Source organism: Siphateles boraxobius, unplaced genomic scaffold (assembly GCF_051911475.1).
Source record: "Siphateles boraxobius isolate OS27281-9 unplaced genomic scaffold, OSU_SipBor_1 8, whole genome shotgun sequence".
In the NCBI taxonomy this organism is placed as follows: domain Eukaryota; kingdom Metazoa; phylum Chordata; class Actinopteri; order Cypriniformes; family Leuciscidae; genus Siphateles; species Siphateles boraxobius.
This window is the reverse complement of record NW_027509208.1, coordinates 37,033,836-37,050,614: the sequence shown is the minus strand read 5'-3', so window position 1 is coordinate 37,050,614 and position 16,779 is coordinate 37,033,836. Positions and strand designations below refer to the sequence as shown.

Sequence of the window (16,779 nt, the reverse complement as noted above, 5' to 3'; positions counted from 1 at the left end):
ACGCCACGCAGCCAGTGTGTCGCCGGCCTTATACTATGGCCCAGTCCCAAATGGCACCCTATGCACTCGCGGTCTTCCTGAGTCCGCACTTTCGTGACGTGACACCGCTCTGACTATCGGGAAGAAGTCTGCTGGGGAGCTCGCGTCACTGCAAAAGTGCGCATCGAGGGTGCAAATCGCCCGCTCGCGAGCACCCTTCCGAGACCTAAAATGACAGATGGTACACCCTACGGTCTCACGGACTTAACGGACACGCGCACGCGGCAGCCATTGGAAGTCCACAAGACCGAAAGTGCGAAGTGTGCCATTTGGGTGTATGTGTACGGTAAGACGAATGCACACTTTCTCTCGGTTTACGGACAGAAAGCTTCAGCACTTACCATCTGGAGGTCGGCCCTTCGCATCTGCACTCACCAGTCATGATGAGAAGTTTGGTTTGTTGATGATGTCAACGTGTAGTGTAACCTCACAACAAATTGGCTTTGGGCCGAGGTGACGGAGATGCATGATGGGTAAATTGATGAAGTAAAACGCAGGTCAGGGAGGATAATGGAACAGAGGAGAACTCGCAGGCCGGAGCAGAGGGTTGATGACGAGGTCTTTTCCATTAACTCAGGGGTGCGGAGCAGGGTGAGGTTAACTCGTCTCTCTGGAAGCCTCCTCGTTCACTCGTTCCTCGCACTTCTGCCCCGTCACTCCGCCTGCCTGTTTGACACCGGCTCTCAACTCAATAAAAGTTGAGCAAAGAAAAGCGAGTGAAGCAAAGTCTCCAAACTTCCTATGCTATTAATCTTAACTTTGGTCTAAATATTGTTCTCTTTTTTTTCTTGTTTATTTTACTGGCTTTTTTTTTTTTTTTTTTGGGAACCTGCAAAAAATCATCTTTCCACTCCTCCATACATGTAATCAGCAATCGTTCAATCTTAGTTAGCTGACACTTTCTATGAACTCAGTACATTTGGCTGCCTTAAATGCTTTTTCATTGTTCACTCTATATAATATGTTTAATAAAGTATTAACACTGTTATCCAAGCATTGAAGATGCTTGGATAATTTTATGAGTGAGAGCTTAATTTGGAATAAATGTGTACTCAATTATGTATTTTATTTTATTTATTTAATAATAAATAAATACATTATATATATATATATATATATATATATATATTTTGTCTAAGGATAATTCTGAATTGCTAGGCAATAAAAAAATCAGATAAATAAGGGATTTAAACTGTATTGAGACCCGAATATTGTCAACGGTCTCAAAACATTTCTATAAGTGAAATAGTATGAAATGTAAAATAAAATTATTTGTAATATTTAATTAAACCTCCTGAGGTTGATCCAAATATAAAAACAGTCCTCGGATTACAGTTTGATAAAGCCATTTATTCTTTCTAATGTTTTAAATTTTTTGGGGGGTTAAAATCTCATTTTATGGTACACTGTAAATGGAGGAATTTTAATGAAGGCATTTAGTAACTGTCTCCTCGACACTTCTAGTTTTCTTGTGCTAAATAATTAATTACCAATCCTAGTCTGACATGAGTACTTCTAAGAACTTGGGAAATACTGATATATAAGAGCCAGACTCCCTCACAATGTGTAATTAGAGCCTCATAATTTCAGCCATGCAGAAAACGCAGAGGGAAACGTGTAAACCAAACGCTACAGTGGAAACCTGACATAAACACACACAACTGTCATTTACATATTTTAATTACAGTTATTCAAATTTATATTAGGGTAGAATATTACTTTTTTCGTGAATAGAACGTAATCAGATTCTATAAATGGCATAAAGTGAAATTTTTATCTGTGAAAACAAAATGAGTTTTATAGGGACCCACTTGATCCAGGGTGTATGGACCCGGTTTGAAGCTACAGTGATTGGCTCTGCAAGTTTATTTTTTTTATTTTTACTTGTGTAGTAATTTCTCTTTGTTTTGGTGTGTTGTTTAAGGTGATTTCACACTGAAGACATCTTTTTTTTATTCACACGGTTCATTTTGTGCGCACCAATTGAAAATTACCACTAGACAACAATAAATGCTTTACTAGCATTATACTGTGTTGATAAAAGCTGTTTTGTGTCATGAAGTCTGATCTCCATCATGTATTCTCTCTTTGCAGGCGGCAGGTCTCTCTCCCGGTGAGACGCAGACTCCGAGTCTCCTGTTGGCTCCTGGAGTGAGATGGGGCCAGACCCCCATCAACCAGTCCACCCCGTGGGAGACCGACGAGCCCCCCACCAAGCAGCACAGAGACGGTGACACCACAGGTGTGTGTACCTCTGTGTTCTTCTGTTCCTACAGATGAGTGTGTGTACCTCTGTGTTCTTCTGTTCCTACAGATGACCACAACACACAGGATACAGTCTGTTTGCTTAGGATGAGTTGCTTGTGTTTAGGGCTGCAGCTATCGATTCGTTTTGTAATCGATTAATCTAGCACTTAATCGATCGATTAATCGAGTAATCGGATTTTTTTTGTGTGTGTGTTTTATTAACAGAATAGTTATATTAAACTTGAGTCTATTTCAGTTAAAGCTGTTATAAGTTATATACTATAAGTTATATAGTATGCAAGTTATAAAGCTATCTCATGTGAATTTTCCTTTAAGATGTTATAATATAACCACTCTAAGCATATTTGTGTATTCTGGTAGTTTAACGCTGAAGAAGAGCTGTAACGTGACTTGTTGTTGAACACGCAGTAAAAGCTGACGCACTTTTTGTTCTGTGCGTTTTAACTGAAAAATGAGTACTCCGAATCTTTATTAAAAACCAACAGGCTGGGGACTTTAATTTTTTGTTGTTGTCTGTATTTGGCAGACGTGAAATACAAACAAGGTCTCGCAAAGACTGCAATACAATATTTGTTCCTCCATCACGTCCCGGTGTATACAGTGAATGCATGATGAAATTATTGTTGTGTGGCTACATAAAAGTTTAAGCATATGTGATGGATTGCTGCAATTGGTCCCACTGGCGTGTGTGTGTGTGTGTGTGTGTGTGTGTGTGTGTGTGTGTGTGTGTGTGTGTGTGTGTGTGTGTGTGTGTGTGTGTGTGTGTGTGTGTGTGTGTGTGTGTGTGTGTGTGTGTGTGTGAAGGGGTTCTTTTTTAGGCTATACTCTTGAAATTGAACGTGATCGTTACGTTTACTACTTAAAAATGTCATCAAAGGCAAAGCTAAAAATCATATCTAGTCAAACCACATCAGACATCGCTACAAATACAGTATGGGATTAAAATCAGCGAACATCAATAGGCTTATACTACGTTACCTTGTTTCAGCGAGTTAAGTGTATTAAGTGAATAAAGTGTGTAATGATCCCACACTTTAGACAATTTCTGCCGTTTATTTACATATTTATTCTCCGCCATCGCGCCAACTATTTCTTCCTGAACAGGTCCGTGTGAAACAATCAAATCCCTGCGCCGCGCGTATACTGTAGTGCGCGTCATAGGAATTTAACGAGGCTTCGAGGCAGAGTTTTTGCCACGAGGAATTTTTGTAATCGAATAACTCGAGGAATCGTTTCAGCCCTATTTGTGTTGTGGTGTTCCTCATTTGAAAGTCATTTAGGATAAAACTGCTGCCAAGTAAATACATTAAAGTGTAAAAAGTACTGTTTGTTTGCTTGTTTGTATATTTTTAAATTTGGTTAATAGCCAAAATCTCACGACAAAGATAAAACAAACAAACAAACCAACCAAAAAACATATTTTTTAATTGAATCTTTTCCATGCTTAATAAAAAAATCTAAAAAAATCTACACAGCCGTGTGAATATATATATACAGTGTATATACAGTTTATATGGCTGTGTAGATTTAGTTTAAAAGCCAGTATGGTCAGTATGATTTTTGATCACCAAGGCTGCATTTATTTGAACAAAAAATAAATAAATAAATTGATAATATTGAATATATTTTAAAATGTAATTTATTTCTGTGACAGTACAGCTAATATTTTAGCTGCCATTACTTACAGTATGTCTTCAGTGTTACACGGTCTAAATATTATTATTTATTATTATTATTTATATTTATTATAATTATTGCCAATGTTAAAAACAGTTATGTTGCCTTTTTTGTGGAAACTGTACATGTACATCAGGATTCTTTATATAGGATATTCTGTATTTATATTGTGTATTTTATACATTTACTTATGAACCAAAACAACTTACAAATTAACATCACAACCATGTTTCTCTTTGTTAATTGCTTGTGGAAGTGGTGTATCTTCAGATGGAATATTAAAGGGTTAGTTCCCCCAAAAATTTAAATTCTGTCAGTATTGACTCACCCTCATGTTGTTCCAACCCCCGTAAGACCTTCGTTCATCTTCGGAACACGAATTAAGATATTTTTGATGAAATCTGAGAGCTGGATCACACTTCCATACTAGTCCATAGGCTTCTTGAGGGATTGAACTTGCCGGCCTCGAAAAGTTATTAAAGACATCGTTAAAATAGTCCAAGTGTCTACAGTGGCTCAATCTTAAGTTTATCAAACGACGAGAATACTTTTTGAGCGCAAAAACAAACAAAAATAACGACTTTATTTCAACTATTCATTTCCTTCTCTGTGGGCCTCGAGTCAGTTCACTAGTGTAATAGTGTAAGCTTCTGTTGTTGTACGTCACACACATCACACACATGACCAGCGTCGGCCAATAGTGAGCCTACGTGTGACGTAGCTCTACGCTATTACACTAAGTTAACTGACTAGAGGCCAACAGAGAAGGAAATGAATAGTTGAAATAAAGTCCTTATTTTTGTATGTTTTTGCTCACAAAAAGTATTCTCGTCGCTTGATAAACTTAAGATTGAGCCACTGTAGTCACTTGGACTATTTTAACAATGTCTTTAATAACTTTTCGGGGCCTGCAAGTTTCAATCCCTGAAGAAGCCTATGGACTAGTATCGAGGAGTGATCCAGCTCTCAGATTTCATCAAAAATATCTTAATTCATGTTCCGAAGATGAACGAAGGTCTTACGGGGTTGGAACAACATGAGGGTGAGTAAATACGGATATAATTTTAATTTTTGGGTGAACTATCCCTTTAACACAGCTGGAATGTGCTCTTGACCAATCAGCATCCAGAACTAAATAACCATATGGACGTGCACCTAGATATGAGGTGTTCATATGAGCTCACATGGGCTTATGCGTCGTGAGATTCTTTATGCTGTAACATGGGGAAATACTCAAGAGGACATTTCTTCGCGTCAAATCTGAATTAAGGTGCTAATAAAGACGGACTGTTGAACTGACTACCCGTTCCTGAGTGATTATACATGGGAAATTGGACATCACCGTTGAGGAGGGCAGTTGTGTGTGTTTTCTGAAACCCCCCGGGGCCTCCACAGGGGCCTCCACAGGGCCCCCCGCTGTGTCGTTTAAGTAGGAAAGAAGTCTCACAGAGGGAGGGAGTGTTAGCATTGTGTTGAGCTCTACAGGGTCTCGCTTCCGGCACCTTCCCCGAGAAACAAAGTGAGATGTCACTCAACTTCTTCCCATTCGACAGCGCTCGGTGTAATATGACATATCTGGAGCCGAGATCTGCGTCCCATTAGCTCAGAGCCAAAAAAGCATCAGCAAATCTCGTAACGACTCTACATTAATTAATCATGACCGTTAGCATTGCACGGTGAGCAAGTCATTTCGGAAAAAAAAAACTTTTCTCAAAAGTTTCACAAAGACTTGGCTTTAGCATGACGTCGATTTGCACTTTAATTTGAATCCATCAAAAGAGACCCTTGTAAGAATTAGTGGTTGATTTAACTTTGGGGGGAAAAAAACGAGATCTAGACTCTTCTGTGAGGACAAAAGCACTCTTATGAAACAACTATTTTATCCCCATGAACATTGTAATTATATGAGCAATCAACACTAGGATCCATACTGCTAATTTCATTAGCTTTTCAGCGCCGAAACTAGGGCCATAATTGAGTTTCATTCTTATTTATTTATTTCTTTAATAATCTAATGATAGATTTTTCATCAAAAGACTTGATTGCAGTCCACAAATCTGCAGAAAATGCTTAAATGGTCTGGGAATTACTTTTTTGGTTAATAGCACTTTTGTGTCTAATAGACTAGGAAATATTGGACTTTCTTTTGTTAGCGTGTCCACGGTGGTTGAAATTGAGCGCAGCTATCCTTTAGTTTGTTCTGAATTATGCACGCACCTCATTTCAGGCTGCAGCGAATCTATTCCCGCTAGTATATTCCAGTCTCTTCAGACTATAGTGCGGTGAAGGCCAATGTCATGATTAATGTTTTTTAATCTTTTCCCCGCCTGGTGTATTTTGTGTTATGGACCATCATTGTTGAGGAGCTATTTTTGCAGCCGAGGTGGAAGTGCGCTGGTCCACAAAGAGCACATATTCATGAGATAAATCTGCCATGTTGCATTGTGAGTAAGCTGTCTGGTAAACAATAGAAATATGGTTTCGATCCTGTGACCTCATGCTTAAAATACTTAAAGGGATAGTTCACCCAAAAATGAAAATTCTGTCTGTATTGACTCACCCTCATGTTGTTCCAACCTCGTAAGACCTTCGTTCATCTTCGGAACACGAATTAAGATATTTTTGATGAAATCTGAGAGCTGGATCACTCCTCCATAGGCTTCAAAAGGATTGAAACTTGCCGGCCTCGAAAAGTTATTTAAGAAATCGTTAAAATAGTCCAAGTGACTACAGTGGCTCAATCTTAAGTTTATCAAGCGACGAGAATACTTTTTGTGCGCAAAAACAAACAAAAATAACGACTTTATTTCAACTATTCATTTCCTTCTCTTTGGGCCTCTAGTCAGTTAACTTAGTGTGATTGCGTAGAGCTACGTCACACGTAGGCTCACTATTGGCCGACGCTGGTCATGTGTGTGATGCGTGTGACGTATAGCAACACAAGCTTACACTATTACACTAGTAACCTGACTCGAGGCCCACAGAGAAGGAAATGAATAGTTGAAATAAAGTCGTTATTTTAGTTTTTTTGTACACAAAAAGTATTCTCGTCGTTTGATAAACTTAAGATTGAGCCACTGTAGTCACTTGGACTATTTTAACGATGTCTGTAATAACTTCTCGGGGCTGGCAAGTTCAATCCTTCAAGAAGCCTATGGAGGAGTGATTCAGCTCTCAGATTTCATCAAAAATATCTTAATTCGTGTTCCGAAGATGAACGAAGGTCTTACGAGGTTGGAACAACATGAGGGTGAGTACATACTGACAGAATTTTCATTTTTGGGTGAACTAACCCTTTAAGAGGTAGTTCACCTAAAAATCGTTTACTCACCCGTTCCAAACACATTTGACTTTCTTTCTTCGGTGGAACACAAAAGAAGATATTTTGAAAAATATATTTTGTTTTTTGTTCATGGGGTCCAGTTTGTTCTTCCAAATATCTTCTGATTTGCACAAGAAGGTCATGCTTTTTTGGAATGACTTGAGGGTGAGTAAATAATGGGTGAGACAAGATTTTAATTTTTGCAAGAACTGTCCCTTTAAGACCAAGTTATTACTCACCTTGTCGTTCCTAACCTATAAGACTTTCGTTCATCTTCGGAACACAAATGAAGATCTTTTTGATGAAATCTGAGAGCTTTCTGTCCCTCCAGTGATAGCTATGCAACTACCACTTTGACGCTTCAAAAAGTTCGTAAAGAGATCGTAAAACTATATGTAAATGGAGTGGTTTAGTTTAAATTTTCTGAAGCGATTCGATCGCTTTATGTGATGAACAGATTTAATTTAGTATTTTATTCACATATAAACATTGGTGGACTATCCCTTTAATATTTGATGTATTACTCTATCTTTTTTCAGCATGAGATATGATAGAGATTATAATGAATTATAATATAAAAGACAGTCAGTCTTTCTACTCCAAAATTTCACATTTAATTCAATGTGTTAGGTACTTGTCATTCCTTTGTAATTTATTGTTAAAATGATTCATCAGTCATGATCAAGCAGTCACTACAGATATTTTATAAAAACATTTAAAAAGAAGTAGGACTATAACATAACCTCAAAGTGTCAGCTCTATTTTCAAATAATTTTGATCGGATTGAAAGGGGTGGTTATCGAGAGAACATGTTCACTTGATCGATTGAAAACCGAAACTGAAAGGATGCCGTCCGTCGCGCTGAACGCGCTGTTCTTCTGATGAATAAAGTGTCGTATAAACGAGTGTCACATCGTTCTATAATTCTCCTTTCACTCAGTATTTGTGAAGTGAAGCAGGACAACGGCCCACCAGTCCTTGTTTCAGATTCTCATCCACAGAAGACTGATTTTGGGCATTTTTACTGCGTGATCAATACAAACAGCACGGCATAACGGTTCATCACAGTCTCCAAATTATGACCAGAATTTGATATTAAGTCTGCTGTTTAAAACAAATAAAGAACCAATGTAGGAAAATGGTTATTACGCGACAACAGCGGGAAACTTTGTATATTTGTGCAGTGTGCGAATGTCAAAAAACCTATTCCCAATTTGAATCTTTTGACCTATAAACGTGCACATCACCCCGATCATGCATTATATCACGATGTTAAGCATTCATGTAAACTACAATACATTCAGATTAATCAATCACAAGGAATTCAGACCGATTGAAACAAAAGTTGTGCATGTAAACATATCCAGTCCCTGCGGAGTTGCCAGTTATGGTGGTATTTCCAGCTCTTAACGCCGCATGTGCTCGCATGATTAGATAGCCTACATGAGGGGCTAATGTAGAAAAAAATAACTTAATGTCATTCTGGGATGAATCTATTCTGGAAATCCTGCTTTTTTGTCATTAAGGGAAATCATCTTGTCTCAGTTACAAATTTGACTGGTAAATCATTAAAAAATATATATTTATTGCATTGCATATTGAATGTTCAGGGGTGACATATTAATAAACAGACATGGTATTTATGACTGTATGTAACTTTTTATACTTTCCTGTAAAAATGGCTCTCCTACTGACTTTGTCCTATCAGTGCGGCTCTCATGAAAAAAATAGTGAAGACCACTGCATTACACAAATAAATACAATGAAACAGAAGTAACATTTTAATATTGAAGTAGAAAGACTGATAAAGACTGATAAGATAAAACATACTGCAATTAAAAAAATATTTACAACTTTAAAAATAATATTTCAGTGTACTCCAATGTCAAACCCATGAAACTTCTAGTCCAGTGCTAGGACACTTACACACTATGTTCATGCTACACATGAACATTGCAAATCCATTGATTTCAATGTTCCTGGTGAGGCAAAGGAAAAACACGAGGGTTTGTGAAAATTGTCTCTTTTGATACACTGACGCAAACATCCATCAACCAATGTGAAGCTCAGACAGGTCCAGCTTTTCAGAAATCCAATTCTATGTATTCCCACTTGATTTTAGACTGACCCGGCTCTTCCCACACTCTCAAAGCGGATTTTACACCTTCCTTTAAATCAAACGCCCCATCAGAGGTTTCTCTAGTGTGTAAGCACCCGTGGGATCTGCTATCATAACTCTGTCTGTCTCTGAAATTATAGTGATAGTGTGGATATGAATATAAACAGTAAGAGCAAGTAAGTTTTTGCTTCTTGCGTACAATCATCTGCCGTAACCTTGCTGCATTATTGCATTGATGAATGACTCTGATTTGACCCTCAAAAGATGAATAATGCATAAAGAAATAAATATTTCCCAGTGAATGCCCTTCACAGTGGAAAATGGAGATGTTATGAGGAAATCCCACAGCCAGAACCAAACACTAGTTCTAGTTTTACACTTATTTTCAGCATTATTACTCCAGGCTTCAGTGTCACATGATCCTTCAGAAATGAATCTAATATGCTGATTTGCTGCTCAAGAAACATTTACTATTATCATCAATGTTGAAAACAGTTGGGCTGCTTAATATTTTTGTGGATTCTTTAATCAATGGACCATTCAATGGGCCATGCAGGCTATTGAATAATGTAAACAACTGCCAAATATCTCTCGCTATCCCTAGCCTACCCCTCCCTCCCCTTAATTGAATTTCACTTGAAAATATGTCTCATTACAGAGGTAATATGAAGAACAATTCACATGTATGTTAAATTAATATCCTCCAAATAACAGAACTTCTATTCTGGTTTTTGGTTATTTTTCCTTTTAGCGGACACTTTCTTATCCAAAGTGTCGGAAAATTAGCAATAGGATAGAAGCAGACTTGACCGATGCACAAAAATGACGGTTCATTTATCACCTTGTGATTCCATATAATAAAAAATGAGTTGCACATGGTTTTCCACCAAATAGGAGGAAAGTGTGTGGCTGAATGTCAAATGTGATGTAAGTTGTCCTTGACTTGGTTCTTCTGTTCTTGTTCCGCAGGGCCCCCATGGGTGCCTCCAGTGGTGTCGGTCAGTCAGGCCAGCATGATGGCTCATTCGTACGGGATGCCACAGCCGCCCATCTACAGCCAAGGAGTGTCCGTCCAGTCTCCCATCATCGGTGTGACCCCATCCATCCAATCGCCCATCCCCCCACACCATCCGCTCATGACTGCACACTTCCAACTTCCTCCCCTCTCTTCCCAACCGCCAGGCAGCCTGGTCCTCAACATACAGAACCAGTCGCCCTACGCCACCAGCCAACCGCCAATCACCCTGTCGCCCCTGACGACGGCCGGCCAGGTAGTCCACCCCGCCCCTCAGAGCGTGATGGGAAACGGTCACATGACACACCCGCTCATACAGCCTCCGACTTTGCCTTCCGCCGCATTGCCGCTAACGAACGGGCAAGCGACGACTCAGCCGACGCCGGCCTCTGTGAATCAGGAAAGTCAGAACGGGCTTCAGATGCTCCGTACGGTCGGAATGGGGAAGTACGAGTTCACGGACCCGAGTCATCCAAAAGGTAAGCGTTTCCCTTAGCTTTTGCGTTTGCAACTAATGAGCATGCTCGAGGATGTCTTGAAATATCTTTTCCAGGGAATTGCATTTAATGTCGGCAAGGAAATTGACCACAAACATGTCAGCGAGACATAGTTAAAACCTCTTGAGTAACAGCCTGCGGTATAAAAGCATCTCCAAGGTCGCGGATTCAGTCCTGAAACAACTGTCACATAATCAGGGCCTCTTCCTTGCAAACTTTTATGCCGGTTTCTAAGAGTCTCCTGCTGTGAATTCTTGACGGTTTTCAAGGCTGTAAATCGTTGTTTGTACAAGATAACCTTGGACAAGACTCTGTCAGTCCAGAAACAGATGTTATGTATTCCCTGAGCAATTTTCACATTTAATGAAGCTTTTAATCTAGGTTTAGATTGGCTTTCGAAGCTCATTTGATTTTTTTTATGAGCTCTATAAAATGAGTGCAATTTACTTTCCACATCGATGCAACTTGCAATTGTCTCTTAAGATGCAAAAGAGCCAATTACATTAGACTTTGCATGCATTTCTGAAATGTAACTGCTCAAAGAACAGTTAAAGCCGTGGCATTGAAGCAGTTTTAGCTCTCCTGTCGTGAGAACTATAGCAAACTAATGTGCCATGTGAAAGGCACCGCTTACATAATACTGCAATCCAGTTGCTTTATGTCTCTGTAAATTAAGTCTTGTTTGAATCAGTCTAAGCAAATGTTTTATTTTTATATTTTTCCCTGCTGAGAAAACAACAACAACTTAAACCAGTGTAACATGACTTGGTGGTCTAAGCTGGTTTGAGTTGTTCTAGCTGGTCTCTGAGTCTGACCAACCCAACAAAACTGCCCAAAACCATCAGAGTAGACCAACCAAACAAATTTGATGTCCAGCTTAGACCAGCAAGTCAGGTTTAAGCTAATTTTATCAGCAGGGTTTTCAGTGTACTCTACTGATGCAATCATATATTTATATATTTGATTGGAATTTTTGCTTTATAGCATTGCATTGATACTTTAGGTCCTTGTTTAAATATTTTGTTTTTTTTGGTCTTTCGTATAATTTCCTATAGTTCAGTAAATGAAGAAGTTGGTTATCTAATGTTTCTCCATGTGGTCAGAGAATAAATCTAAAGTTTTCTTTTTGCTCATTTGCTGCAGTTTCAATTGTGATCCAGTTGTTTTGTTATAAATTGCAATGGATTGGATAGTAGCATACTGTACCTTTCAGTTTCGATACATTCTGTTCACTTTCTTAATTAGCTAGAAACGTTCTGGTTCTCTTGACTTTGATAGTCAGCTGATTTATTTACTCAAACGTTTCACCTTGTTGACCAAATTAGAACATCGGATGACTTTAATTCTAAGATCTGGTTGACGGAGAACTTGGGTTCCCTGCCGTTTTCAGCTCTGTTTCCTGCTGCTACATCCTTTTAAAGAAGCGCAGATCCTTCATGGGTCAGCACACACCAGAAGCAGCATGAAGAGTCAAAGTTTTCTCTCTTAATACAGCTGCGTTGTGCTTAAGTGCAGTGGGCAGGGTTAGCAGCAGTGGCAGCGTGACCGTCTAGCCTCACTCAAGCTACCATAGATTTGGAGGGCCAGTCTTTGTGCTTCTGGCTGTTATTAAATGGAACATGTTTGAGTCTAATAGTTCTGAGTGTGGAATGCTTTCTAAGAACACTTTGTTCCACACAATGTTTTTAATGCTAGTTCATTTGACCAATTTGGCTTCATTTGGCTGTTGTCCTGTTGGGAAACTGTCTCAGCCTCAATCCGTTGTCTGACCATTATCATGCATGAACACAGAATGGCAATAGCTCACAGAAGATGAACCGTTTCAGTTTGATTGGCTGGATTTACACTAGAGATGCACCGATCGACAATAAAGCCGCCTCTCTTACTGTGCTTAAACGGGCAAATAAACCGTTTTAGTATTCAGAGTATTCAGTTAAACACAGTCAGTTTTGAAACTCATTTAGCCGAGAAGGATAGCACACGTTGTGTAACAGTATATTGGATCCGTACATAAGCTCTTAAAGTGACAGCAGCCTAATATTCCTGCTGCTCTCTGTCATGTTAAACAAAAAACAAAAGACAAATAAAATCACTCTGCTCTTGACTGAATAACTTTTGTAACTTTAATTGTAAGCATTAATCTGTATTACATTTTTACAATGAAGACTATCCAGTGTTTTTACATTTTGTTTAATTTTGATTTCTGGAGTATTTCTTACACAAGTGCCAACCTACTGTTAGACCCACCTGAAAAACTTAAAGCCATGTTTATTTCATATCTCTCTTTATTCTATTGCATTTAATTGTGCTGGTTTTTTTGCAATTTTTTTATGTGTTCTTATTTTATTACTGACATTTTACGTGTGTTTTTTTATGAAAATAAAATTTAGCATTGAAGAAAAGTAGATCTTTGTTTGTATTTGCTGTCAATTATAGTTCTTAGTAAGTAAATCGGAATCTGCAAAAATCTGTATCGGCAGGTCACACTTACAAAACAATCGGAAATCAGAATGGCAAAGAAAATTGCAATCGATGCATCTCTACTTTACACATGTTTCAGGACTCAAAGGGTGCACCAGAACACCTGAAAAATGTACCAAATTGTGTCTGGATAGTGGCATTCAATTTAGGTAGTTATGTCTGTAAAATAATATGTACTTATTGAATTTAGACGGAAAGAAATTCTCATTACATCATTACTGTATTTTGATCATAATATTCTGTTCAGCCAGTTGCAAACTGGCACTGATGTGCAGCTTTTTGACTGATTTTTTCAATGATGGAAAAATGATCGAATTGGCTTGAGTTAAGGAATCAACGGGAAAAGGAATTTTGTTTCTAGCCCTTACGGTTCAAAAGTTATTAGCATGAAGATGATTGCAAATTTGGTGGCACTAGAGGGATTGAGATGGAGACTCCAAAATTGCCCGGTTAATATTCAGACTATTCTCTATCTGAGTGCCAAATTTCACAAATTTCTATGTGCTGCAATAGACTTCTAGACTTCAATAGACTTTCAAGACTCGGAAGAAGAAGAAGAAGAACACAAATGGATACAACCCCCCCCAAAAAAATGCCAGAAATCTGTCCTTGAAAGATTTTGGTTGCAAAATGTTTTACAGCATTGACTTGGATTAACCTTTTGTGCAAAGTGATTTCAATTTAGTAGAATATAAGCTTACACACAAAAGTTGCTTAGTGATATTAAAGGAAAGGCACTGCGGTTTACAAATCCATTGACAAATGAGTTTTGCTGCATTTTATCATTAGTTCACATCCATTTAATCTATGGCACAAAAATAATAGTCTGCACTTCTATCTTCTATGTGCCCTTTTTCATAAGATCAGATTTCTAGTTAATATCGAATCTCTAATTTCATCTAAAAGGTGATCACACATCTCTGACCATGAATGTATCTGTTTCTGTCTTCTGCTTTTGATTTGAAAGATCAGATTGCAGTCATTGTATCTTGATCATTGGAATCTTTAAAATATTCATTTTCCAAAGAAAAACTTCAAAAAGTTTAAGACATTTAAGGCTGCCCAGGGGTCTTTTTACTTCCATTGAGCTGATTTATATTGTTCTGAGTGTCTTATCAGCATAAATATACGGCTTTGAGAAATGAGGTAGTGTAGTCTTTGCCAGTGACATGTGGTGTTTAAGGCCGACAGCTGTTTTTGGGAAAGATGCCAGTGGCGCTGCTCTGTCACACTCAGAAGGGAAGACACGCTTCAAAATATATTGTTTCTCAATGAGCAGCTGCCTAAAAACACTACATTTTGCGACACAACAAGACAGATTGAAGACTGAGCCCATATTTTTAGACTTGCAAGACGTTGGCCCCGATTGGCACCAAAACAGACATGAATATCTTACTTGATCGAGGAGAGTTGGTTCCTTGGTGCCAACATGTTGGCTGCAGTTTTTTCAAACACTTGAGATGGCAACCTCTGTAAAAATTCAGAGTGCAGCAGAGATTGAGTCTGGGGAGGATTTTTGCCGGTGACAGATTTCACAAGTAAAAGGATTATGTTGTTTCCCAGGCAAAAAAGAAAAATGTTTAAACACAAATGGATTTGACTCACTCGTTGGGTTTGAAATGGCAATTTATCATCAGATTGCACTGTGAAGTGTGAGTGAATGTATTCAGTGTATGTGTGTGCGTGTGTTTGTGGGATGTGCATTTTTAAACTTGACTAGTCAGTGGGTTGTCTGAATGACTAGTCAGCCTTAAAGAAGCCCTCTATAATTGATCTACTTTAGAGTCGTTTACCCAATGAGAGGCGTTTCTCAGGAGGTGTTATATCATATAAAACCCACTCGTGTGTGAGAAAACTGTTAAATGGAGCCTAACAGAATGGAAAAGAACACCACTGCACTGATTGTGCACTTGAAATTTATTGTTAAAACCATCCATCCATCCGTCCATCTGTACCATCCATTAATCTATCCATCAATCCAATCCAGACACACACACAACCATAATAATTATTATTATTTATTTGTAGATGTAATAAACATAATATGTGTTTAATATTATGTATGTTGGCCCCACTAATCAAGTTGGTTGTTATTTGCAATGTGTGTGAAACACTTTGTGAATTAAGAGTCGAAAAGCTCATCCGCCATTCGCAATGCCATTGAGTGACACTAGTACTCGTGAGACTTTGATCTGTTTGCTTGGAAATGACAGTCGTGTTATCCGGCGCAGTTCAGACTCCCCGTGAGTCCGTCTTGAGGAATGAGTCGAGGCAAGCTATACTGGGTCGTTGACATGGAGGCAAACACAAACTCTTTGCAGGATCCTTGTCTCATTAAGACAGATGGGCCTGGGGCCGCGCGCCGTACGCCCTGCCTCGAGAGCCACACGTGGAGCTCACGGCCTGAATGCATTTATAAATGAACGCACATCTACGTTAATGATCAGGGACTGGAGGAATGATGCCATAACTCTACGGGATAAGCGTGGGGTGGAGGACGCAACCTTATATCGAAAAATAGCATGTGGAAAAATCGATCCAGAGCAGCGTAATGTTCTCTTTTTGTCCTCATCCGGTGCTCATGAAAGCTCCCCCGCCAGCAGCCGGAATGTGTTTTTTTTCTTCAGATATTGTGTCTAGATGATAATATAAATATGTAAAATGATCCCCGTGTGCACATAAGCACCTCGAGGAGGATTCGGTGCCCTACAGTACACCAAATCCCATGATGCATCATTGTAAATAAAGAGCCTGTGGTTTTAAAGCAAATGCACAGCCGTGGCGCTCACAAGGGCTCGGGATTGTTGTGTAAAACAGCTCGAGAGTGTTCAAGCAGCGTTCTCCTGCCGTTCCAGACAAACCACCTAAAATGGCACGGGTAGTTTTGGCTGTTCAATTAGGAAACTAATCAGTTTAGACAGATGATTAACACTGCGATACAAGGGCCACCTCGGGAGCGTCCCGCTTCGATGCATGCAGGGCTTGTGCTGCTTCTGTCTCTCCCATATACACGTTTGCATTTGTGTGCATTTATTAAAATATTGCTGTCATTGTGTCTTCTAATTTACGAGCTTATCTGGAAGCCACACTGCAAGTTTCAGACATTTTAATGAGCGCGTTTATTTGTGTCCTCAATAGCTTTTTTGCCTTATAGTCTTAACTGATAATCTGAAATAATGAGGTCAGTTGAACAATTGGGTTTATCTAAAGCAAATATACAGTTATGTCATTATAGAGGTGCACACTGATATTATTTAAACATGTAATTAATTATATACAGTGTCCTCAAAAACACATATAAATGTTTGAATGTCACTGCATTAGACAACAATACATCAAATTAAGACAGCATTATTTTATT

At 38.7% G+C, this 16,779-nt stretch overlaps 1 protein-coding gene across 1 annotated transcript in view; it reads left to right on the top strand.

Annotated features, from left to right (window-relative positions):
• The window catches only part of klhl29 (kelch like family member 29), a 275,193-nt gene that overhangs the window by 154,271 nt on the left and 104,143 nt on the right, over positions 1-16,779 (top strand). Inside the window, exons 4-5 of the mRNA XM_077219873.1 lie at positions 2,134-2,281; positions 10,395-10,919. Coding sequence (XP_077075988.1) covers positions 2,134-2,281; positions 10,395-10,919 — 673 coding nt within the window. The remainder of the gene's footprint in view (positions 1-2,133; positions 2,282-10,394; positions 10,920-16,779) is intronic.